Source organism: Solanum stenotomum, chromosome 6 (assembly GCF_019186545.1).
Source record: "Solanum stenotomum isolate F172 chromosome 6, ASM1918654v1, whole genome shotgun sequence".
Lineage (NCBI taxonomy): Eukaryota > Viridiplantae > Streptophyta > Magnoliopsida > Solanales > Solanaceae > Solanum > Solanum stenotomum.
In genome coordinates, this window is record NC_064287.1 from 48563495 (window position 1) to 48588311 (window position 24817).

Here is a 24817-nt window from a genome sequence, read left to right on the forward strand (position 1 = left end):
CAGACTTTGCATAAACATATACTATCAATCAATAATTTCATCTCAATCATCCAAAAGCAAACATAGTAACCTTTTTAATTAACTACAAATCCTTTCTGATAGACTATTTTCACTTTAACATATCCTGTCCTGTTTCTACTGATGAAATAAAGATCTGATCACTATAATAATCCAAGGGTGAAGTATTCTAAATTAGGTTAATAACTATATCTAGCACACCTAACAAAGGGTAGATCAAATGTTTTCAGCTCATCAATCCATCAGTTTTATAATCATTTTACCAACAGACTTGATCTAACTTCAAATGCAACGCGACGTTAATATCTCAGTTGAAACTATGGCTTCTCTTCATCTGATTGAGGACAAGTTGGTTCTGGAGAGGCCTCAGCATCAACAAAGAACTCCTCTACTGAAAAGAAAAGGAGAAAAAAAGACCAAATCAAGCTAATGCAAACAAACATAAGAACTCTAGTCTGCATTTCATTAACAGTGTCATAATAACGAAATGAACTGTATTTCACAGAAAACAGATATTCCCGAAGAGAAGTGTGTGTAGATGCAGAAAGTCACATGTATCAATGTTTTGCATCTAACTTATGAGCCAGTCAGAAACTTGCAATTGAACAGTAATGCAGAAGTAAATATTCCATGTTGACTGGAAATGCAGCAAATGAAAGCCAGAATGCACGAACAAAGATCAGAAGTGAGATGCCAAACAAAGCTACAATGGTCTAATGTAACGAAAGAAAATTTTAGAGTAAAAAAACAACAGCATTGTGTTTCTGAAAATTTTTGTAGGTGGCAGTGGGTTGCCTTGTTGTCTGTTCATATTCGTAGTCGTAGTATTGCTCATGTAGTTTCTTGTCCTTTGATTTCTGTTACTATTTATCGTTATCATATTGTTTCGTCATAGTTACCATTCTGTTACTATCTGCTATGTTTGTTATTACTTGTACTTCCATTACTTCTTTTTTGGGACTGCTTTGGACATTTTTTCATTGAGACGAGGGTCTATCAGAAACAACCTCTCTACCCCTAAGATAAGGTTTGCATACACTCAACCTACCCCAGAGCCCAAAGCCCAAACCCCCCTTTGTAGGACTACACTAGGTATGTTGTTGTAAACACAACATCGACATTGCATCTAATAACTTTGGCTAAAAACAACAGACAAGTTGAAATCCTTAAAGCTAAAATATTTTGAACATCTCTGCAGATTATGATTCAAAGCATACCATTCGATGAGCAAGAAAGTAAAAGCTCTGACCTATATCATCTTGCTCGGGAGAGTCAAGTAGAATATCTGAATCAGAAGGCAAATATGCAGAACCAGGATAGTTCCCAAGAGGTCCTAGATCTGTAATTATATTGAAGCAAAAATGAACATTAATCAGAATAAAAGAGGAATAAATTATCAACAGGAAGAAAAAAAGACAGGAATAGGCGCGGGGGGTCCATGAGAAAGGTGATAGAAAATTTTAGAAACTCTGAGCAGAATAACAATCCATAAAAAATCATCATTGAAGAAGAAACCCATGCAAATTATTGTACTCACTACTAGTACCACTGCAACTATGTCTTTGTAAGTCATATTTTCCAATACATATCATATATGTAATTACACTCTTGTTATTTTCTTGAGCCGAGGGTCAATCGGAAATAACCTCTCTACCTCCCAAGATAGGGGTAAGGTCTGCGTACACACTACCCTCCTTAGACCCTACTTGTGGGACTACACTGGGTATGTTGTTGTTGTTGACATATCATACATGTAATTTGTAAATATATTGAACTTTTAGAGAATCACACCTTACTCCCTGGAAAAGAATACTGTGTGATGCAACATTTTTGCAGTCTCTTAGTCTGGTCTGCCTATCCATACCACTACATAACAATAAGCAAGTAAAACCATACTAGAAGTCCTTGAAAAGTATGTAGTTAATCGAAAATAAAGGTCTTTGACGAGTATGAATGTAAATCACCACAGGCTGGCCACCTATATCTATCTGGGCATAGGGCATACTGACCAGTGCACCAGAGACTAGTCTATTTTCCTGTCGAATGGATCTCCTTTTGACCTAACGAAGTCCACAGCTGACTAGAAATAAATATCAAGTAGAATTCTGCTGCTGAGCCCAAAACCTATTAAGCATTTCCTGAAAAACTGAAGAAAGACAAATTCCCCGAGATTGCTCAAGATATTTTTGTCTCTAAGGTGGAAGGAAGCACCAATCTGAAAACTACTAAAAGTTTTCTGAAAGTACAATACAGAGATAAGATATCTAGGACCAGACAGTTCAAAACCTCAATACCGTCTAGTAGTAAAGATGTTTGCATTTTTAGAGATAAAGCAAGACCCTTGATAGAAGTCTAGAACTGTGATAATACGTGAAAAGCATAAGGTTTCAATTGTGGACAATATGATTTTTTCCCACACGAATGTTCCTGCTGAGCTTAGAAGTACACTAAATATGTATACACTTACTATGCTTCCTCCGAAATTAAATGTTACAGTGTGCCGTGGTTGACTATTAACAAGAAAGTTCATATATGAAGTACTGCTTAGTGCTTAATGGAGTAACTACCATGAACTTCATCTAGTGTTCCAGAGAGTAATGCAGAGTAAATTTCCCATTTTAGGCTGATGGACTTAATTTGTAATACTACAAACCAATTGATTGGATTTTTATGCGAGTGTCGTTCACTCTGCTATTATGAATTGTCAAAAAGAGCCCATGGCAATGCTTCAAATAAGACAGTAACAAAGTTCTCAAATCTCACAACATCAAAGGAAGCACCAAAGGAGTGGGAGGGGGATTGGACCACATTGCAAATTAATGCTAAATCTTGCTTTCTAGTTACGAGCAGTGATAACGTTTGAGTTGTGCATAAGTTAACTTACCTCCCAAGTTCGACAGATCTGCTGTTAGATCTGAGAGACTAAAATTCCAAGGAATCTGAGCCAAAGATCTCAGTGAATCCCTAGAATTACCAACACCACTATCTGGTGGTAGTTGTAATCCTACTGAGCTCGCTACATCAGATGGAAAAGCAGCATCAAGGGCTGAGGTGTCAACTCCCATACCCGAAATCTCTGAAGCAGTAAAGGGAAAATGGCCGCTGGAAGCTACTGATGTAGGGCTTACAGCCATATCTGACATGGCATTGCCAGGTGGAACAGCTGCTGCTACATCTGACACACTGGTGTCAATCACCATACTGTCAGCAGGGAACAATGTGTAAAGTGTCATTTGTCATGCCACGTCTCCTTCAACAAATATAAATATATTTTCATCCCAGAAGCCCAAAGATATGTTCACTTCAACAATCAGCTTATTTAATCATCTTTAAAAAGAAGACAAGAACCTCATTTCCTTAACAAACTACATATGGGCAACAACAAACAAGTACTCCCTCCATCCACTATTGTTTGTCATGGTTTCTATTTTTAGAGTCAAACTATAGGAACTTTGACTAACATTTTAAGATGTATTTTTTCATCATATTGATATGCAACAAATTGCAATTTATAGTACTTTTCATATAGTTTTTGAATATCTAAATTTTTTGTTTAAAATATCGAATTAATGTAATCTAATTTAACTTTGAAAATCAGTCAAATTGACTTTCGAAAATCGCAACATGACAAATAAATGTGGACGGAGGGAGTATTAGGTTTGAAATATTCACATAAAAGCAACCTATTTCCCTAACCTACACTCATTTAAAACCAATATGGAACATCAATGCAATTTCAGTTCCTACTAACTCTGGGAAAGCGTGAATTAAATGTACTGGAAATAGTAAAATGGCAAATCTTTGAAAGCATGGCAAGTAAGATGCTGAGCAAACAAGTACCACAGCCGCACTGGCTAACCAGAAAAGAATTTAGATAGCTCATAAATTTCTATTTTAGAATCAAAGAGGCCTACAATCCTAAACTAAAAAAGATTCTCACTCGTTTCCTGAATTCATCCTCATCGGATGATAGTTTCCTGGTGCAGGCACACCATTAACCACATGACAGCTGGACATGCCCATTGGATCAAGATGAGGTTGACCTGCAACTGGAACTGGAGGTTGCTGCAGGACGGGATATCCCATTGGTAAGTTGTTGACTGCACCGGAAACAAGTAGCAATAAATATAATGGTAATAAAACTTAAAAAAAGACTTATTTACCTGTTCTGAAAATAATATTAATCCCCATGCTATTCAAACAGCTTAATTCCAATTTGAAAAGCCATGTATCTCAATATTGAGGAAGAAAGGAAGCAGAAGAAAGCAAGTGCAGAGGGCAAGTTGAACTACATATTTTGTAAGAATTTATGTTGTATAAACTCTTTGTTTTTAAAAGGATGACTTATATTGTATAACTCTCTATATTTCCCCTCTACAGAGTGCCTCCATTTGGTCCACTCAAGAATGCAGGCGTTGTCCAAATAAAGTTATAAAGCAACACGAGTTTCTTTGCCCATTCCAAACCATTTAAAAGAGACATTATGCAGAAGAGACAAGCTTCTTCACTGATAAAGATTAGTACAGTTAACCCTCCACTACAACTGGTGGGGTACCTATCTTCTACATGTTCACAAAACGAAAAGATCGCAAAGGAGGACATAGAAAAGGATCAGTAATTGATGATTGGACAATCTCAACATTTCCAAATCTAATCCCGAAGCAGAACAATACAGTAATACTCGCCTTCATACAACAAATAAATTTACCTGGCATGGTACTAATCCCATTCTGCATTGGAGCCAACGGAACCTTTGGAGGCACAGGATATTTCATTAGATGATACTGATGCTCAAGCAAATGATTGAACAGGATGATTTGTTTCTTTAGTTTAAGCCTAATGTAGTAGGCCCGAAAGAAATCTGCATTTTCTTCTTCTAATTTTTGCCAAACTGTACACAATTTGAAAAGATATTAAAGTTAGAAACTGAAGATCTAGAGTGACCACCCAATATCTATAGTCATGAACCAGAAAACACTTGTTTATAATACATGTGAGACAAAGACAGCATATATAATGCAAGCAGACGGAATCATCAACTTCATCAGTAACTCATGTACCTACCTAGAGTTGTAAATCCAGGATCTATCCTTGCACGATTCAGAAGTGTTTTCACCACTTCATCCTTATTCATATACAATTGCAAGCACCTTTCAATCAAGTTTTGGACCTGCAACAAATATGTCATCATAAAATTAAAAGTCCCCAGTAAAACTTCCCAATGAATAATATCCAGGCAAAATAAAGAACTTAAAGACTATCTTACTAGTTCAATATCTTCACGTGAAACTTTTCTGTTATCATTGCCTGATGCAGAAACAGAACCTGCATCAGCTACAGGTGTGTCTGCTGTATGGTTCTGCTGGTCATTTTGGGCCTCGTGAGAAGCCTGAATTGATGGTTTCTTTTCTGTGTTGTTTGGCTGCAGTTTTTTTTCTGCTTTGATCGGCTGCAGTTTTTTCGTAAAATAATAGAAGCAAACATGATTCCACATCTGAATAATAGCTATCCAACAGATATTCTTAACTAAAAACCATAAGCATTTCAGAATTTTAGAAAAAATTATTCTCTAAATATTAAGTATAGTGCATCAGTATATAATACCGTTAACAAATAGCAGCATTTCAACACTTCCAGAAAAATGATAGGCCACATTGCCAGAAGAATGCACATATAACAGCAAGAAATGAAATATCATAACACAGCAAAGGGAACTTCGCTGAAATACAGAATAACAACCTTGGTGGTCTTCATTTTAGCTCAACTCCAAGCACATTAAATATCTCCATGAAGCTCCAACATGTCACTGCTACAATTTGTATCTGTACTTCCAGTACTCTGCATATGGGAAGTTGGAAAACTAATCACCTGAGAATAAAAAGTACCATCAAATAAGAAGATACAAAAATCACACGAGCTCAACAACAGAGGGAAACTGAAAATTGAAAGTTTAGCATAAAATTTCAGAATTGAGAAAGAAAATATCATTTTCTATGCAAGAGACTGATATATTTTAGGACAATGTATCAAGTCTAAAAAGAACCGTTGTACTCCCACTCCCCAGATTGAAACTGATACATGATACTTATCGAGTTCTATAGAACTTGATGAGTTAAACTGAAAAAAGAGAATTTATTCCAGACAAGGAGCAAACTATAAAAATATAGAAAGGAACCTATTACACTGGATAGTAAATGAATCCGATGTAACTTGCACAGAAATATCCCCTTTTTGGGCATAATATTATGATCCTTGGAGAATCTTCTTTTAGGATCTTGAGATAAGAACTTATTTCATACTTATACATATACAGTATACTAAGGAATGTCAAAGTCATGGCTGGAAAAAATGCATTCAGATGGAGATACAAACCAAACTCTATTAGAGGTACCACTATTGTCATCCCCCAAGTTAATTTGTACTCAACAGATAGACTACTCCAACTTTCTGAGAGTTTGAACTATTAATCAAGTACTGCAGCATTAAGGAGATACTTGGAGGAATGGTATAGTTTTTTTCTGTGTGACCTATAGGTCATGGGTTCGAGCCGTGAAATCAGTCAATGATGCTTGCATCAAGGTAGTACCTACAGCACACCCCCAAGTAGCAGCCCTTCCCCGACCCTGCATGAATGTGGGATGCTTAGTGCACTGGTCTGCCTTTGCAGCATTAAGGTTCATGGAACATGAACTGCCACCCTATCGCAACAAAATGGTCATCTGTTCTGATTTCCCATCTTCCATTATATTCTACAAAGAGTTGTTTAGCTTATATTTTTTGTCTATTTTGTTCATTAAGCCCTAAAGCCTCAAGTAGCAACTGAGTATCTCCAAAAAGTCTCATCCCAAAATTGTATGTGCTCCATACCTACTGGCTTCTTTTTTTTGAGATAAAGGTAACTACACCATACCTGCTGATTTAAGTACTGAAATTACCTCTTTTACACTGTATAGTGCTCAAGCTGTACTATCTTCAAATAATGCAAGAACTAAGAAAATGGAGGAGCTAATACTGTTGAAAATGGAAAACTGATTTGAAGAATACTACAGAGAGATTGGCTTCAAAAAAAGTCTCCTTATTTTTTCTCTGTCCACTGTTTACAACCTGTCCAGATCTGGATTCTACACTGTAGGAGCAATTGGAAAGGGACACTAGAGAGAAACACTATCCTAGAAAATTTATATTTCTCATGTAATTTGGCTCCTTCAAAATCTCAGATGCTTACCTACAGAGACCCTAAAAGTGAAAATCCATACAAACAAACTCTAGCATCAGCAAACCATCACATTAATGAGATTAACATACCATAACAAAGAATCCTGAAAAAAGTTTAAAAAGAATCAACTCATCAAAAAATTCTCCACAAAAGGTTAAGACTTTTCTACAGAATGTGTGACTTTAACTCACAGAAAAGATTAGGTCTTTTCTACCAAATGCTTGACTTTAATAGGAATCCATAAAGTCTTTAATCAAATGCTGAACTGCCGAAAGCAGCTCTGATGGTATAAGAAATCAAAACAACAATCCGCATTTCATTAAAAGTAATTCAATCATCATCTAATAGGCAAAAATAAAGATACCTACATTGCAAGAGCCTAGTACAAGACCTCCAGCTTGACATAATAGAAATTACATAGTACTAAAGGATATTATCAGCCTCTCTACCTCCTCGGAGGTAAGAGTAAGGTCTGATACACTCTACCGTCTCCATACCCCACTTGAGGAATTACACCGCGTATGTTGTTGCAGTAGAAATTATCAAAGATCTCAAATCTAGTAGCACAAAAGTTGCCATTTTTCCAATCAAGATTATCTTTTTCCAGAAAATCAAGACTCTGGGGTTATTCAAAAATCACTCAGTAACACACAACTAACCATACAAACACCAATCTGAAAAATCCCTAACAAGGATTCATACATACAACAACTTGGTATTATGAGCTAAAATCCTAAACTTAAAAAAAGTAACAGCAGATTCAAACACCCAATTCAGAAATGACACAAAGTATGCAAATAAAACATCTAAAAAAATCAAAAACATAAACCCCTAAAACCCAACTCAAGAAATGCTTGTACAGCCAAGAGAAACCCAAAAATACCAAACCTTTGCCTTGAAGGTGGCTAACTGAACCAACCCTTTGTCTTACAGTAACATCTATTGAACAAAGTGCCAGCAAAATTTGAACTTGCTAGAAAAAATTGGAAAAAAAAACAGCAAATCTGCAAGAAAAAAGAGTCAAGAATCAAGGCTAAAGAAGATTAAGAAGAGAAAAATCAAGTCTTGATGGATTTTTTGGCTTAGAAGAGTCAAAGAAGAGGAACAGTTGAGGAAGGTTTATGAAGGAAAATTGTGAAAAAAAATGGTTTATGAGAGTTGCTTATTGGTGCTTTTGTTCAGTAAAGAAAAAATAGCAATGGAAAAAATGCATTATACCGCCAAACATAGATTCAATAATACCATTACATTATTTTATTCTAATTTGAATTCAAAATGAACAAAATGCCCTAAAATTAGAAAATGCTATAATAATTTGTATATAATCCAAATTTGAAATAATACGTCGATTATTATACCTTATACATCATACCAAACGATTCATAATTGAACAGAAATTGAAATTACTTTGAACTGTGTGATCATGGCTCAATCACGTGGAAATTATTTTTGATATGAGAGTCGATTTCATGACATCTGTTTGCTCTGATATCATGTTGAAGTGTGTGATTCATCTAAAAGCTTAAATTATTAGAAAAAATATTTTTTTTTATTATTTAATTATATTTTCAACGGCATTCTTTCAAGACTTTATGTTCTATACTTCTATTGCGATTATGGTTAATAGTGTTATTACAATGAAATACAATTTTCATTTTTGAATATATATTTTTTTTAGTTAAAAGAGAAATAATGAACTCTCACTTTTTCAACTTTTTCCAACAAAAATATATTTTATTTTTAATGAACTCATCTCTCACTTTCAACAATTTTTTTATTTTTATTTTACAAATTAGGAAAAGAACAAAATATATGACAAAATTTGAGACCGAATTTTATGTAACAAGCACTTGTAGAGAATCTGTCTGGGCATACATGAACGTCACAAAGAAAAAAAGACTTTATGTATGCATATTTTTGGGTCCCCAAAGAGACACAAAGTTTGTAGTGCAAAAACCCAAATTGTTGCCTCTTTTTTTCTATTTTTTAAAAAAAAAACAAAAAAAATTCTCTCTGCAAAACAACAGTACAGTATAAGGTACAAAATATAAAGTTTAGTTAATATTTACATCAGTCTAATATTGATAAACAGTTATTTACCTTCGGTGTTTATACCAAATTATATATATAATGTTATCATAGTTAAATGATATTAATGAGGGGAAATACATAATTACCCCATTCAACTATAATATTTTTTTTAAAAAGACACTCAAACTTTATAAGGGTCCTAGTACCCCACCAAATAATTTAAAAGTGATATAAATATCTCATTTTTCAGTTAATTCCACTTATAAAAAAGAAGGTGTAAGCACGCACTAATTATAGTTTGCCACCTGTCAATTTTATATAATTTCCTAATCTTTGTTTTTATTTATGTTTTTTTTTAGTTTTAATTCTTTATTTTTTCTTTCTTCGCTTAACCCATCCGTTGGTCTTCTTCGTTGTGGAGTGGCCGCCATGCTACAACACCATTTACAACACTAAATCAAAATTAAAACTGGAAAATCAAATCCGCTTTCAAAATTTATTGTTTTCAAATTAAAATTTCTATCAAAGTCTTCTTTTTGTGTGTTTTGCCTTTGATTTTTGCTCTAAATCAACTTGGGTTGTATTTGAAAAAAACATTGAAATAACGCCGACTATTCTATCTTCGAAGTTGCCATCATCTTTCTGGAGATTCTCACCCCAGACAGTCAAGAAGGAGAAGAAGAAATCTAAGGACGAAACAACAAATCTGTTGTTGCTTCCGTTATCAATGGGATTTTTTTGTCAGTGAAAAGACATTTTATTTTATGTACTGAGATTGTGTTATTTAGTTACAATTAAATCTCTCCGTCGAAATCCAATCTAAATGAAAAAACAAAAAGAGAGCAAAAAAAAAGAAGAAAAAAAAAACTTCAAGCTCCTTCAATGGTGAAGCTCGGGAAGGAGAAGAAAAAAAAAATTAACAGTAAAATAAAGATTATTTATATAATTAATAAAAAATATTGCCAAAGAAAAGTTTAATCTTATTTTTTTTTGTTTCCACGCTCTTCAGGCGAGTGATATACACTCTCTCTATAAAATATCGAAAAATGGTTCAATAATTTCACATTAATCTAGTTAAGTGGTGTATTAGGATCCCCGCAAAGTTTAAGTGTCTTTTTCAAAAATACATCTTACTTTAATGGGATAATTATGTATTTTCTCTATTAATGAAGTAAAAGTGCATGCTTATTATTGTTACAAGTGCTAAATAGTTGTGTATTTGCAAATACATGTATCTATTGATTTAATGTCAATATTAGGCATGAGATTGAGGGTGAATAATTTTTTGCGTGTAATTGTTAACTATCATACTAGACTTGTCATAAATTATTGGACCCCATGTGTATTCAAATTGGAATTAGTCGTACGAGTGATTTTTCAAATACTAACTGACTATATAAGAAAATACTCCTTCCGTCAATTTTTTACTTCTTGAATTTAAATTATGTTAACTTTGATCAATATTTTAAAATATATCGTTTCATTATATTGATATGGCATGATCAATCACAACTTTTTATATATTTTTCTAATATCTAACTTTAAAAATATCGAATTACTCTAATCCAATTCAAACTCAAAAACTACTTCAATTGGCTCTCGATAACGAAAATATCAATAAATTAATTAATGTAATAAATATTTTTTTTAATAAAAATATAATATGCAATTGTATTTTATTTATTTTTAATAAAAAATGGTCAATGACCATAATTTATTAAGAAAAAGCCAAAAAATATTCACTTGTATTGCTCATAAATTAACCACTATTTTTTTTGGTAGGGGGATCACACTGAAAATAGTCCTACAAAGTAGATTTTCTTGTTACCCACATGAGTTGTGGTGCACGGGTGGGAGTACTTCACTCTTAACTAGAGGTCTCGGGTTCGAGCCCTAGGTATAGAGAAAATCATGTTGAGAGCGTTACCCCCGAATGGGCCCTGCATTACGCTATTCAGATTTAATCGAAACTTCAATGTGAACTCCGAACACCAGGTTGAAAACCCAAAAAAATAAATGGTCTTGTTCATTTAATTAAGCAAAAATTGGCATCTATGGCTATAAGAGGACCACTCCTTTTGTTGTTGGCCCATAATTGCTGATTGCCAATAAGTTGATTCCCATAAATCAAATATCCACCTCCCACTGGTCAAAACACTTTTCCCTCTATTGCATAAATCAAATATCTGATTGAATATATTTTACTATTATTATTCATGCAAATATGATGTATTCTGCTACAAAAATATTGTATAATCATGAAGACATTGAATTTTCAGGTTTTCACTATTATTATATACGCTAATACAATGTATTTCGTTATGTTTTAAAATCAAAATGCTAGTACCTTTCGTAATTAAGTAAAATCTCAATCTTTTATCACAAATTTGGGCACAAATAACTTTATTTATGAAAATTTTCCTTTTAAAAAATAAGTAACGTTTTTACTTATCACTTGTTTAAATAGGTAACTAGAAATATTTACATATAATTTAGTAAAAAAAAATTATGACGACGAAGGTGAAGAATGGATGAGGAGTACTAGTGGTGAGTTGGGGTGGTGGGGAGGGGGGTTACAAGCTGACAAAAACAGATTCAAAATTTAGAGTTCATATGTTTTGTTCTGTATTTGCCACCAAATTCATAGTTATCTTAGTTAAATGATTCATATTTAAATAATTATACATATTTAATGAAATTTTAAATACAAGTACATGTTCTAAATAAGAATATCTAGATTCGTCTGAATCCATAACTTATATGCTCCCTCCGCCCAATATCAAGGGTCACATAAAGGGGTGGGAAGAGAATAATCGACATGCAATGACATTTATAATACTTGTTTTCTCAAATTAGCTTCTATTAGAGATGTTATATTTTCTGATTTTCAAAGAACTTGTTTTTGCAAAAAAAAATGCATTTCTAAATATTTTGCTTAAATAATATAAAATAATAAATTAAAAAATAAATAATTGTCTACTCTTTATATTAGAAAATATTTTAAAATTTTAAATTAAATCACTCACGTCGTCATATTAGTAAATAAACTTTTATACAACATTATTTAATGGATTGTATTGCAAACAAATGATTAACATCTTTAAAAAAAAAATATGTAAAAAAGGGAAAGAAATTATAGGCCTTTTATTAAAGATTGATTTTATGCCACTAAATTTGTTGGGTAACTCTTGTATTCAAAAAATGAACATATCACTATAATAATATTATATTATAAAAAATTGGCTCAAATCATATTGATAAAACTCAATTCAAGTATATTACTACAATTCTCCTATATGAGATTTCATGTTTTAAAACACATACATTATATGTTCGTTAGAAACCCTATCAAATAATTCCTTTTCTATATAAGGTATCAAATAATCACACAAAAATTCAACATCCCTTCATTTTGTAAGACAGACTTGATGAATTTCATTCAATTCTTTTAAAGACAACTATAGTTGATGTTTGATATGATCGGAAAGTTCCGGACAAAAGTTGACACCTTAACCACAAGAGTCGCGAGCAGTTTGACACAAAAAATGTCCTTTTAATTGATTTATCTTTTAGTTTCAAGTTTTTGTAAGTATATTTAGTAAAAAAAAATTGACGAGTCAGTGTCACATTGATATTTGATGAGTAGGTGATGTTTTGATTCACTTTTTGATTTTTTTGGAATAATTTTATAATTAAAGTAATTATATTAAATAACTCTCCATTTTGGTGGAAAAATGAAAAATTAAGTTACTATTTCATGACTAGGTAATGTTCATGCACGAGTATATAGAAGGTATATAATGAATGACACGTTTTTATTATACTCTGTACGTATCACATACGCACGCTTTAGTTTTTTTCCTAATCAATCATAGAGATAGGTGATGACAGTTCTTGCAAATTTCAAGAAAGCATGGCTTGACACTTGTTTATAATACATTAGCGAAACTAATTTCTTCTTCCCTCTCCTCCAATCATGTGGTGAGACAACTTGATGCTACTTATATATCCATTAATCTTATTTTCTATGCTCTCATGAAATATGTTGAAATTAATTATCATCCTTAATAGGAAATTTGGATTGGGTAATGAACAACTAGGAATGAGTAGGTTATATTTATATGACATGTTTAGTTTCTTTTCTTGTTCAAAAGGACAAACCAACAATTGAATACAAAAAAGTGAAGTCAAAAATCATACTTCTCATGTCTTGTCAATTAAATATGATTGGTTCTAAGTGCACACGTTTCAAGAAAAGAGTGGCACATCGTGGCTCTATTTTTCACCCTTTATTTTCATTTTCAAACTTCCTATACTCGACTCTACTTCCTTGTTTGGATATGACAAACTCATAAGTTGGCTTGCACTTTTGGGGCCTTTGTTACATTCTTATGTTAATCCAAAACCCATATTTCCTCAAGGTTGTTTGGTTGGTGGGATAAAGATAATAATTTCATGGTATCTGATGTGATTATTTTATCGTGCGTTTGATAATAAGTATTCCTTTAGTCTCAATTTACAAGACACTATTTAACTTAACACAAAGTTTAAGAAAGCATAAAGACTTTTAAAATTTCTGGTCTAAAGCGTTTTTCGATCACTTGTGTGACCATACATCATTTAATTAAGGCTAAAATGAAAACTTTCAATTTTATAAACGTGGCATTCCTTTCGGGATAGAATAAAGAGCAAAGTGTGCCACACAAATTGAGACATATGAAGGATTATTTAACTACAAGATTATTTTATCCCACAATTTTAATATAACGATGGAATACGTAATCTCATATAGAATGCGAAATACAATAATCACATGAGATGTCTTTGTTTATTCCACCCCACCAACCAAACGATCCCTCAAAGAATCTAGTTGAGAAATTGACATAAAGAGTGGTCCACCAAAGTTATAACCAACATATATATATTTTTTGTATATTGATATGATATACATATTATATTTTTTATACAAATTAGTGTATACTTTATTGGAGTTCGAGTTAATCAAGAAATCAATCAAAGAGTTGAAGAAGGTAGTAAAAGGAAGAAGCAAGACGACGACATCAAAAAGAAGAAAGAAGCAGATAAGAACTCAAAGTTAATGTCTCAAAATGATTCAGTTCTTAATTCACATAAAACTAAGACACGTGGAGATTTAAGGATCGTTGATCAATTATGTGTTGGACATGACATNAAGAATAAAGACTTTTAAAATTTCTGGTCTAAAGCGTTTCTCGATCACTTGTGTGACCATACACCATTTAATTAAGGCTCAAATGAAAACTTTCAATTTTATAAATGTGGCATTCCTTTTGGGATAGATTAAAGAGCAAAGTGTGCCACACAAATTGAGACAGATGAAGGATTATTTAACTACAAAATTATTTTATCCCACAATTTTAATATAACGATGGAATACGTAATCTCATATATAATGCGAAATACAATAATCACATGAGATGTCCTTGTTTATTCCATCCCACCAACCAAACGACCCCTCAAAGAATCTAATTGAGAAATTGACATAAAGAGCGGTCCACCAAAATTATAACCAACATATATATATTTTTTGTATATTGATATGATATACATATTATATTTTTTATACAAATTAGTGTATACTATGTGATATATTTAGCTAGTAAATGTAATTATCTTTAGCAGACCAACCAAATGTGTAACTTACCCATTCTAACTTCCATGTACTATGATAACAAGCTGAAGTGTGAATTGTTGATCGATCAACGAAGGACAACCGGAAAACGAACAAAAGAAAAGAGAGCATCCATTTTAGCCTCTGGCTCAAGATAAATGACTCGTCTCGCTGTGACCTTCTCTTGAATACTTCCTTTGTATCAACAAGAATGACAAATTCGGTATACAAAGATCAATATCTTCTTTTTGGTTGTAGATATCGGTTTGTTGAATTTTGAAAAGAATAATAATCTACACATGCAAACACTACAAAGAAATGCTTTATGATGTTGATTATTGTGTATATAAAAGTATGATATATTTTGTACGTAATTTTTATTTTTTATTTCCACGTGGCTTCCTATATCTATACTGAAGTCCAGTTAAATTTGGATCGCGAGTTGCAGGACCTGTTTGAGGCAACACTTCCAACATGATGATGTATATAACATAAAGAATGTGCAACTCTGACTGTTATATCAAATTCATAAAGAAAAGCTGTACCTACAAATTGGTTGATTCTGCTCACTAATTTTGCTACATGAAAACTAGCTATCGTTAAAATGAAATCATCGAAATCGCGTCAAAAACGATATACAAAAAATACAAACTAAAACTCAGATTCTTCTGATCTCTCCATAACTTTTTCCTCTGTCTTCAGCTGATTCCTGGATGCTGCTGCTCCTTGTTCTAGTTTGAATGCAGATACCTAGTTGCTCAAAAATGACCAAAGTTTCCTGTGTTATCGCGAAGAGCAGAGATGATTGTAAAAATCCATTGGATAGCCTTCCTTCGCGTCTTTTTACATGACAAAATGCACAGTTGCTAGTTGCTACAATTAGACACGTTCTGGTGTAATGTTGTACTTCTCACAGATTTTTTGTCCATTTTCGTTCCACCACTTCTCTGCCTCGTCCTCTGAGAAGCATTTCCGGCTGTAAGAAAAGCAAATGAAACTTCAGTAAACATATCAAGAAATAAGTTATGATTCAAGTCGAAGAAGAGTCAAAATAAAGCACTAATTAAGATTTATCTGCAACACATACTACTTTGTGCAACATGATGCTTAATGTTTCATGTAGTCTTTGTTTGATCTCTGATGACACTTTTTAGTTAGGGTATATTGCCGTATGGAGAGTATTATTCCATCTATTTGGATGTCGAATAGACTGTTTTACTAGAAACTTAAATTTATAGCAACAGTGTGAAGGCCAAGGGATGAACATTCATAGTTTTATGGAAATTCTTTTCTTTGGAATCGTGGTCGTGCTTGGATTCATAGTTTATGAACAAGGAAAGTGAAACTTTTCAATAGAATGCACAGTTTTTGGATAAAGAAAGAGTTGAATCCAAGCACGACCACAATTCAAAGGCTTTTGCTAAGCCATCTAGCATGACCACTTTGGGGCAACACAGTTATTAGTTCTCAATTGACAAGAGGAAAGATATGTATATAGTATGTTTAATCTTTTTTGTCATTCTGGTGGAAACTAAAGTGAGGCAGAAGACAAGAATATCGAAATGTACGAGCAACAAATTAAGTGATAGCTGAACAATTACATGGTGTGTGCATGCAAATGAACAGTTGTGATATCACTGGCATTGTCGAAATTAGACTAGCTTCTATGACAGGAGGCACAATATGGTGATAAATGTCATGCACCTATGAGAATACGAAAACATGAACAGAGAAATTGCTGACTAATTCTTGAATTCAGAAAACACATGTTATAAGCTCTCATTGAACTTGTTCAAATGGTGTGTTAACTGCTGAAATGAAATAGGTTAAAGGATAAGTACCTGAAACGAACACGTTTCAGTTCATTGCCTCCATCAGGTAAGGAAATAAGATATAGGTACACGCCTGGTTCAACTTGTAACATGCGCTCTGGCTTCTGCCCTCTAGACTTCTTAGCTGAGACAACAGTATTAGAACTATCACTGCACTCGGTTAGGGTTGTGGTAGTTACACATTTACCATTTGAAGGACGGGTACGGTTAAACGATGTTTGTTCAACATTAAAATCTAAATTGCTGGTGGAGATCTGCTCTTCTGGAAGCCTTTCAGTTACCTCCTTCAGCTGTGGAAAATTGGATAATCCATGCCATAAGAATACAGGTCACAGTAATAAACTAATAATGCACATCAGCAAAAGCCTACACGCTCCCCCAAAGCTTATAAACAAATGATTCATTTTATGTAGAGAGCTTATGCAAAGACTAGAAAATATAAGATATAACTAAATTATCAAGAACACCGAAGACATACTTACATACTCTGACCGTTTTCTGAGAAACTCAAACAGCTAACTGATGTATAATGAGAACCTTATAGGTCATGCATATGTTAGTTAGTATGTACCATGTAAATTTATGTCACGGCAAGACAGCAATAAGCAGAATATACTATTGAATGAATAACGTGCACATTACGATATCCAAACTAATAGGCTGAGTTCCTACATGTACTTTATGTGCAAGAAATATGCAAGTATTAGAGATTAAACGTCTGCATATAAGGATAATCTAACCTGGGCAGTCAGAGACTTGATTATGTGTTTCGCAGCTCTTCTTTTCTCTGCTTCAACAGCTGCTTTTGCAGTTGCATCCATCAGCTGCTTTGTCTTTCTCCCAAGTTCAGCTTCTAGAAGTTGAGATTTGCTTGCAAGCTCTTCCAGCTACAAATAATTTTTGAGTCAAGCTTAGCAATGTGAAACTTTTGTGATCGCTTTACTTAGTTGCTCACAGAGGCTTGCGTCAAGAAGATTCAAACTATTGTGTATATTAGTTGCGATCAACTATGTAAACACTATTTAGAATCCAAAAGCATGAGGTAAAGGGGCGCTGAAATTCACACCTAGTCCCAAGTCCAATACTAATCTATTTAAGTTGCCATCTTGATTGACCACGAGCTTATTATATAAAGATGCAAAGCTAGTGATAATCCACCTATGTTATTAGGCATCTGATAGTAGTTTGTTTTCTAGTTTAAGATGCTGGACAAAGATTGTAATTTGTAATTAGTTGCTTCTCAAACTAAAGGTGGGCATGCATACAAAATTCAAAAATGTTTTCAGAGGTAAGACAGCTTCATTCTTAAGAAATCAGTATGCTGGAGAAAGATTTTAAAATGGTTTTCACTCCTCATTTCTTCTTGTTGTCAATATGCCTGCGTGATGGTTCATGACGTGTAGATGTGTAGGCTGTCATGTTAAAGGTAACCTAGAAAAGAGAAAACAGCCCATTTTCATGCATAAAATCAACATGTATTTTCTTGAAGCCTAGTTATCTCAATAACACAACTTGGATAATCTGAAAGAGAAACAGTTGATGGTTATATAGGGAGGGAAGAGATTTCGGGAGGCAGAAGAAGAATATACCTTCCTTTCCTAAGAAGATCTAACTCAAGGCTATAGCACTGTAGAAACTGTAGAACGTGGTGGAAATATATAGGCAAATAGACAATGAATAATTCCGTTAAACCATCAATTTCTTGAGAATGGTATATGAGATGGAAAAGGCAAAGGTATACCAGAGAAAATTGGTCGAAAGGGTAGACAGACTTAAAACTCAGTGAACTGAGATTGGAAGAACTGTTAAAGAGTTAAAATAAGGTCTGAAATAACTGAGTAGCTTAACACAGACTCTAGATAGAAGTAAGCAAAATTATTAATCATTTAAGCTTATAATTAAAAAACATCAATCATTTAAGGGTAGAGAGGTATTCAACAAGCGCCACTCAACTGCGCTAACTAAGCCCTCCCAAAATCAATATAATGTGTACGACAACAACAACAATATACCCACCCACAAGTGGGGTCTGGGTAGGGTGGTGTGTACGCAGACCTTACCCCTTCCTTGTAGAGGTAGAGAGGCTGTTTCCAGCTTTCACATGCATACACATGTATTGATAACACCGCATGCATATACACATATTGGCCACATGGAAAGATCAGTTTTAAATGTGAAGGTTACATGCTCTATTGAACTGGTCCAATGACAGTTTCACATGGGATATTTATAATTTGAATCTTTCGAGAAGCACATAAAGTATAAGTTTTGGCATGAATTTAGCACCACTGCTATGCTGTAAAATGTTTTAGAAAGTACTGAAAGTTAGCAACAGACTATTTGTTTTAGTACCTCATGAACTTGATGAGAGGCAAAAACTAGTGGAGTGCTTATTAATATTAATAATATTAGAACAAGGAACAAATATTTATTATTAGCACGAGAGCCAAAAAACCATAAAGTGATATAGAGTTGAGAAAACACAAGCACTAGGATTTAGAATGAAGAAACTGGAAAATTCATTCACTGCAGAAAAATAGCTCACCTGTGCCTTCAATTGTTTGACCTCCTGGCTTAAGCTATCATTAATTGGCTTCAAATTATCTACAACTACTTCAGCCGTACGAACAGGAGGATATGGAGCTGGTATTGCAGGCCACAGTGCACTTGCCTTTCCTAACAAAGGAGATGTTGACTGAGGGACCACTCTAGTACTTGGAAGAGAAGCTGAGAAGAGACTTTTCGAAACTCGAAATGCACTGATTGGTGATTTGGATAAGGAAAAGCTTTCCCTTGGAGCATTTTCATTTTGAAAAGAAGATGCACGGTTCTCATACTGATCAACCCTGGATATTCTGCCCTGAGCACGGTTGAATGAGTCAGAAGATGAGAGTCTGGAAGTATGGCCTACTAATAGAGGAAACCCACTCTCTTTATCTGTCTGCTCACTTGCCTTATAAAGTGCATTTACAGCTTTGACTTTTGGAACTCGGGAGAAAGGTTCTGACTCTATTGCCTTCTGTAACTTGTCATAACAATCATCACAGACACGATATGGCTTGCTTGTGCTTGGGGCTAATGATGCTTTAAGTGACTTTTTGCTGCTGCATGCTTTGCAAAAGACAAAACCACAATTGTAACAATTGTGGCGTTTTCTTCTGAAATTGAAAGGGATACGACATCCAAAGCATATAGAATTATCAGCACTCAATGCCCAATTGTGAACACAAATAGCAGCACTAAAATTTGAGCCACACACTATTCTCTTTACTTGTTTATCCCTCAAAATATCTACTAGAGTAGGTGTACACTTATTCTCACAGTCTCCATGACCAAGTTGTCCGTTTTCACCCTTTCCCCATGTATAAACTTCTGTTCTGGAAGTCAAAACTGCAACATGATGTGAACCACAAGAAATTTCCTCCACAGTACTGTCAACGAGATAATCTTCCACACAAATTGGAGACATTCCATTAGCTAGAGGGCAACCAAGCTGACCATAAACATTACTACCCATTGTATATACTCTGCCTGCAGTTGTCAAAGCAACAGTCATGGCATAGCCACAGGCTACCTGACTGAAACTTTTGTCAACCAATGCTGCTATGCACTCAGGAGCTAGTCTGGGTTTATCATCACCGTGTCCTAGTTTCCCTTTATCTCCATCCCCCCAAGTGAATAGTGTTCCAGACGGAGCATCAGATGGTCTAGAATCCAATCCACTCATTAGTTCAACTACAGCAGCAGTGTGCCAAGCACCACAAGCAACCTTGAGTGTCTTCAATCCATTGAAAGTTTCCACCTCTCTAGGAGTAATACATCCAGAACGATCTCCGTGACCCAATGCACCAAAAGTTCCATCTCCAAATGTAAACAAGCGGCCAGCAGATGTTATGAGAGCTGTATGCCAAGGCCCACAGGAAACATGAGACACTCTTAAACCTTCCATGAGGCCACATACTTTCTTTGGGATCCAGTGACTGGCTTCGCTTCTGTGTCCAAGCAGACCCGAACTTTTAGCACCGTCACCCCAAGTGTATAAATCCCCAGAGGATGTAACAGCACATGAGTGATATTCCCCACATGCAATCAACTCAACATTCATTCCTTTGAAGTTTTTGATAAGCTTGGGATGTGAAACATCTGTTTCCGCCCCATGACCCAGCCTGCCCCCTGCCTCTTCACCCCAGCTGAACGCCTCTCCTTGTTTTGTGACTAACATAGCATGCCTATTACCACAAGAAATATTCTGAACGTCAAGAACCACACTTGACTCCAGTGATTTGGGAGTATTAGCATCAATCCTTGTGCCAGATGATTTACCAATTCTGTGCTTGCCACCACCCAATAGCCCATTGCCAGTACCTTCTCCCCAAATGAAGACATCTCCAAGGTTATCAAAGTCTTCAAGGCAAGAACCCTGGCTGGATGAACTTAGAGCACTGGATAAACTAACTCTAAATGTATCAGCTGTAGAACTTCGAGCATTTGAGTTGTCAACTGCTCCAGCAGACAACGAGCTAAGATTAAAGGAACCTGTTTCAACAAGCGTAGGACTCTTGCCAGCTGCAGTGTATTGAATAATGTCAGCATAAGCTTTTCCAAGCCTGCTCTGAGGTAAACTCTCAGTTTTCTGATTGTCTCCTTGATCCTGAGGCAAAAAGATGGTCATACAACATTTTGGATCAGTTGGAGGGGGAAGAGGTGAGAGGAGAGGAAGAATGGACCACACAACTGAAGGTACAACAAAATGCCAACATACAATAGATGAAGTTGATGTGGTGACTCGTTGACCATGTGGACTATCCGAAAACACGGTTTCAATTCTTGCATCATATTTTCCTCTGCGAGAGCGTCCCCTAGTAATTATTGCTTTCAGCCCAGTAATCCAAACCTCAGCTTCATCCTTGTCTTTACAGATCTACACAGAATTATCGTAACAGTTCTAGATTATTTTTTTTAAGACTTGTAAATATCAAAATGTCATTTTTCCCGACAGGAAAGAATACTTATTTTCATTGAGAAGACAAATCAGAAACCTACCAAGTCCAAAGATCGGTCGTTACAGATGAGAGAAAATGATTGATACTCCTTTTCAGGTCGAGGATACCGCTGGAATATTGCCTGAGGAGGAGAAAATTACCGCTGTTTTGGTCAGCCACTTGAAACTAAAGGTCTAGCACAAGAGGAAGAGGCGTATATAACCACACAGAAAAGGATCTAAACTTGACAAGACGTAAGAATAGCAATGCCCTTGTGAACTATAACATGTGAAGTCTTTACAATTCAATCATAGAGCACAATAAAAAACTGGATGCAGAAATTACTCTTACTGATCAATGATCAGAAAATTTAATCCACATTTCCTTTATAAGGGAAGAAAGTTGTGGGAATACTCAAACTCACAGTTCTCTGTCCAGGAATAATCCTTGATACATGACACAGTTCAAGCTGTTTTTCTTCTTTGTCGTGGTACCATACCACCGCAGATTCGTCCTGACACATCAAGAAATCCCTTAGAGAAACGGTATAAACACAACTTGTAATCAGGTTTTCCAAGCAGTCAAAGAAAACATTAGTACTTAATCAAAGGGATATTCAACATTAAGTTTACTTCTTGAATTTTTCTTGGCCCTAGGATCTCAAACAATTCAATATCTTGTATCTTGTTCAGTATATGAGAACCATAAATGGAAGCTGATATTTTTAGGAAAAAAGAGGAACTCAATAAGCTTTTCTCTTGCTGTTAAAATATGAATGCATGTTTTGAATACTAATGGAGCATTGAAATTCCCTTTTTCACTTTGTTCTTCTGGTGGTGAGTTCTTTTTGATGTTTGATTTCTGTGCAATTCCTTTCCGCTTTCCTAAAAATAATCTCAAATCTCTCTCTTTTAGCTGCTACTGTGAGGGTGACATGCAATAATTTCAACACCATGCCGCATGACCAAAATGCAGTTCTTTCTCTTTCCACCATATCCTTTGACTCTAGCCAAGAACATCTAAGTGTATTATTCCTTTTACTACTTATCGCGTCTCAATACTTGGTGACAAAATAGCCTACAACATATTTTCTACCTAGACATGGTCTCTAGTTTCAAAGTTCTCAACTGTCAATTCTATATGCTAATTAAGGCATAGAAAGAAACCTTAATATCAAGATTTTAAGAGAACAAGGATTTCAAAGCATTTTTTCTATCCTCTGCTACTGCGTACTGCAGATATTAAGAACAAAAAACCGTAGATACTGTACTCCAACTTTGGTTTTGTGAACCCCATGACTGCAAATGGAAATAATATTTTGAACAATGAGATAACTAAAGAACTCACATTAGAAAGACGAAAAGGACAAAACTTGGGTTTTCCTCTGCGCCCATACTTCAGCAGATTTGCTCCTTTCTTAAGTGCTGCAATGGCCTTCAAATGAAACAAAGCCAACAAAACAGACAACAAGCAGAAAATTTTAAGCTCAATATCTACATGCAGGGTAATAATGCATTCATTAAATCAAGAACCTCATAATGTACTCTATAGACATGTTGCTCGGACCCTCCAAAAATGCTACCATACCCGTATCAACAGTGGCAAAACCAGGATTTTCACTAAAGAGGTTCAAAACATAAAGATGTCCACACACACGAAGAAGCCAAAAGCGGGTTCAACATCTACTATATATACATAAAAATAATTTTAACCATGCATAAACAATGTAAATTTTCACCGAAGGGGTTCCAAAATATGAAAAAGTACACACACAAAGAAGCCAAACAGGAGTTCAACATGCACTACATATACACAAAAAATAACTTTAACCATGTATAAACAATGTAACTTTCTGCTGAAGGGGATTCAAATGAACCCTTCGGCCCTACCTAGCTCCAACACACGCCTGACAGTATTTTTAAAAAGTCCGAGCAACACAGAATGTGTCTATAGTAGTTTGGCAAATAAGAAAAATGGAAGTACCTGATCAATGTCCCTATCAGCAAGACTAGACCTTTGGAAATCAGCCATTCAAGTGGTAATACTATTAGGTGAAAAACCCCAACTGTTGAACCAAAACCCATCAGAAAAACCACAGGGAAAAGTTTTCCCTTTACTAGTATACCCCATATACGAAAAACACAACCAATCCCCTCAGCTACATATACAACAACACCAAATTCCTTCATCTATCCCATACTACAACTCTTCAAAAATCCTCAACAAAACATTCCCTTTTTCACACATAAAAAAGCAATCAAATTTCAACTCCCCAGCAGCTGAAATCACTCATTCACTCCTACAACAACATGAAAAATCCCTAATAAGTCATCATTTTTCACATTACACAAAATAAAATCCAGAAAATTCCAATAAATTCAAGAAATGCAATTAACCAAAAAGGGTCTCATTTTATAACAAAAAGATTGGATTTTTACCTCTTTTTTCTTGAAAATTTGAGGTGGTTCACTAATCAAACCGTTGATATTATTATCTGATGAACCAAAAAGTTTTCTGGGAGCTCAAGAAATGGACACCAACATGCAAAACAATGATTTTATTTGAATATTAAGAATGAAAAATACGTTCTTGAAATTGAAACCTTAATTGTTTCAATCTTGAAAAAAAAAATGGGTTTTTTCAGAAACCCATATTTTAGTAAAAATTGTAAATAATTCCAAACAAAATTAAGGAATCAGAATTTCTACGTGCGTCCCTTAATGTTCTATTAGGTGTTATCTGTACCAATGATCTCTGTTTTTTAATTGTTATTTATTTAATTAATTAAAATTAATTAATTTAATCCATGTCAGTAACCCGACAAAGTTGTACCTAACCTGGGAATCTCCGATGGATGATTGAGATGTTTGGTTTTGTCTTTTTGACTAATAAGGCCAAAAAATATATTGTTCGTTTTAATTAATTTATCTTTCTTTTTTTAAAAAAATAAAAATAAAAATAAAAAATAAATATATATATATATTATTTATTTTTTTTATTTTTTTTTGGATATATTTAATTTAAGATAATATGATTTATATATTTTTTATATTAAGTTAAAATAAGATAAACAAATTAAAATGGAATA

At 34.3% G+C, this 24817-nt stretch overlaps 2 protein-coding genes across 3 annotated transcripts; both read right to left on the reverse strand.

Moving 5' to 3' along the window:
* Window positions 1-55: 55 nt before the first annotated feature.
* On the reverse strand, window positions 56-8418 carry LOC125868187 (uncharacterized). 2 transcript variants are annotated; one of them, XM_049548814.1, is made up of 9 exons: window positions 8123-8417; window positions 5758-5886; window positions 5285-5467; window positions 5083-5188; window positions 4727-4909; window positions 3959-4118; window positions 2903-3219; window positions 1268-1357; window positions 56-406 (listed from the first exon to the last, which is right to left on the reverse strand). In XM_049548814.1, exons 2-9 carry the CDS (start codon window positions 5770-5772, stop codon window positions 336-338), a joined length of 1125 nt encoding a protein of 374 aa, XP_049404771.1. In that variant the 5' UTR covers window positions 5773-5886; window positions 8123-8417; the 3' UTR covers window positions 56-335. The 2 variants fall into 2 exon arrangements, with proteins under 2 accessions (XP_049404771.1, XP_049404770.1); XM_049548813.1 differs by having other exon boundaries at window positions 93-409; window positions 8123-8418.
* Window positions 8419-15414: 6996 nt separating this feature from the next.
* Window positions 15415-24403, reverse strand: LOC125867911 (PH, RCC1 and FYVE domains-containing protein 1-like). Its single transcript, XM_049548497.1, has 10 exons — window positions 24168-24403; window positions 23713-24028; window positions 23077-23163; window positions 22154-22243; window positions 21791-21871; window positions 21510-21668; window positions 19293-21398; window positions 17488-17634; window positions 16757-17037; window positions 15415-15891 (listed from the first exon to the last, which is right to left on the reverse strand). Exons 2-10 carry the CDS (start codon window positions 23758-23760, stop codon window positions 15795-15797), a joined length of 3096 nt encoding a protein of 1031 aa, XP_049404454.1. The 5' UTR covers window positions 23761-24028; window positions 24168-24403; the 3' UTR covers window positions 15415-15794.
* Between the last annotated feature and the right edge of the window lie 414 nt (window positions 24404-24817).